Genomic DNA, 1,997 nt, shown 5'->3' on the forward strand with positions numbered 1-1,997 from the left:
GGTCCAATCGCAGCCGCGCTCCTGGGACTCGAGACTTTTTCAAATTTTTTACCTGTTCCTTCAGCGTCTGATGGACTTATCACTCGCCCAAGCTCACCTGCACTGGTTAGTACTTACTAAAATCAAAAAGAAAAATTCTAACTACTCTAAAGTCACTACGCATTGGGTTGCCTCCCAACCAACGTATTAGTTAATGTCGTGGCACGATAGTTACAACAAGTCAATGGGTTGCCTCCCATGCAGCGCCTGATTTAACGTCGCGGCACGATGCATATGAGCGCATTTAAGGCTCGCTCGACGTCTGAGGTTCAGTCAGATGGATCACTGCACTTCCTTGGTTTCATCCAAGCCCACATATGGTTTCAATCTTTGCCCATTGGCTCTAAATGTGTGGGAATCATTCTCTGAGGCAATCTCTATGGCACCTGAAGGGAGCACTTCGACCACCCGAAATGGTCCAGACCATCGTGACTTGAGTTTACCCAGAAATAGCCTTAATCTTGAGTTACAAAGCAACACCATGTCTCCGGGATTGAAATTTTTCTCAACAATGTTCTTGTCGTGCAACCTCTTCATTCTCTCCGTGTATAACCTCGTGCTCTCGAAAGCAAGAAATCGGAACTCGTCTAGCTCATGCAATTCTGTGACTCTACTTGTGCCCGCAACCTTAATGTCCAGATTTTGCTGTTTCAATGCCCACCAAGCTCTATGTTCTAGTTCCACTGGCAAGTGACAGGCCTTCCCGAACACCATCTTGTATGGTGACATACCAACTGGTGTTTTGAAAGCAGTTCTGCAGGCACATAGTGCATCATCTAGCTTTTTTGCCCAATCAGTTCCTGTGGCGTTCGCAGTCTTGGTCGGCACACTCTTTATTTCTCTATTCGACACTTTGACCTGTCCACTGGTCTGAGGATGATATGGGGTTGCCACCTTGTGGCGCACATCGTACTTTGCTAGCAATTTCTCGAAGGCTCGATTGCAGAAGTGAGTGCCTCCGTCGCTGATAATACGTCTCGGGATCCCGAAACGGGTGAATATATTCTTCTTCAAAAAACCCACCACCACCCTTGCTTCATTGGTGGGGAGTGCTGCAGTTTCCACCCATTTGGACACGTAATCTACAACAACAAGTATGTACTTATAGCCAAAGGAGCTGACGCGAGGCCCATGAAGTCTATCCCCCATACATCGAACACTTCAACCTCTTGAATTGGGTTCATGGACATCTCATGGTGACGGGAGATGTTCCCGGTTCGCTGACATTCATCACAACCCTTCACCCATTGATGTGTATCCTTAAACACGGTTGGCCAGTAGAACCCGGCTTCTAGAACTTTTATTGTCGTCCTGACTCCTCCAAAATGTCCGCCATATGCCGATGCGTGACATGCCTACAAAACTGAAGATTGTTCTATCTTGGGGACACACATACGGATCATATTGTCAACACAAATTCTAAACAGATAAGGTTCATCCCAGTAATACATGCGTCAGTCACAGTAAAACTTTTTCTTTTGCACAGAGGAAAGGTCATAGGGAACTATACCGCTTTCTAGGTAATTTGCAATGTCTGCATACCGTGGAACTTCCTCAAGGCTTGTGGCGAGTAGCTGCTCGTCTGGAAAGGTTTCCAGAATATTCTCTGCCTCAACTGAATTTTCAGCTCCTTCAAGTCGCGATAGATGATCAACGATGTTGATACCCAATTTTTACCTACGTATTTTTCTTGCAAATACTTTCAAAATAGCATATATTAGTATGCCCAAGTGTTTTAGTATTTTTCCTAATCTTTAAAGGATTTCTAAATCAATTTTTAAACAAATTTATTGCCCATTTTAGCAGTACAAAAAAACAAATAATTATTCCCAAAATTATCATTTGGTGAATAACTTATTTTACTCTCATATTTATACCAAAATATAGCTAAGGTAATTTTTATACATTTTATTTTACAATTTATTTAGTACTTTAAAGGATAAATTGCATGTAATTGC

General features: G+C 42.9%; 1 protein-coding gene across 1 annotated transcript; it reads right to left on the bottom strand.

Moving 5' to 3' along the window:
- Positions 1-321: 321 nt before the first annotated feature.
- LOC109241692 lies at positions 322-815 on the bottom strand. The gene is made up of 2 exons (XM_019408456.1): positions 771-815; positions 322-684 (listed from the first exon to the last, which is right to left on the bottom strand). Exons 1-2 carry the CDS (start codon positions 813-815, stop codon positions 322-324), a joined length of 408 nt encoding a protein of 135 aa, XP_019264001.1.
- Positions 816-1,997: the final 1,182 nt, after the last annotated feature.

Source organism: Nicotiana attenuata, unplaced genomic scaffold (assembly GCF_001879085.1).
Source record: "Nicotiana attenuata strain UT unplaced genomic scaffold, NIATTr2, whole genome shotgun sequence".
Lineage (NCBI taxonomy): Eukaryota > Viridiplantae > Streptophyta > Magnoliopsida > Solanales > Solanaceae > Nicotiana > Nicotiana attenuata.

Coding starts and splice junctions, on each gene's coding strand:
- LOC109241692 (XM_019408456.1), bottom strand. CDS start 815: ATGATGCACTATGTGCCTGCAGAACTGCTTTCAAAACACCAGTTG. Junction 685..770: donor TGCTTTCAAAACACCAGTTG/GTATGTCACCAT, acceptor GCATTGAAACAG/CAAAATCTGGACATTAAGGT.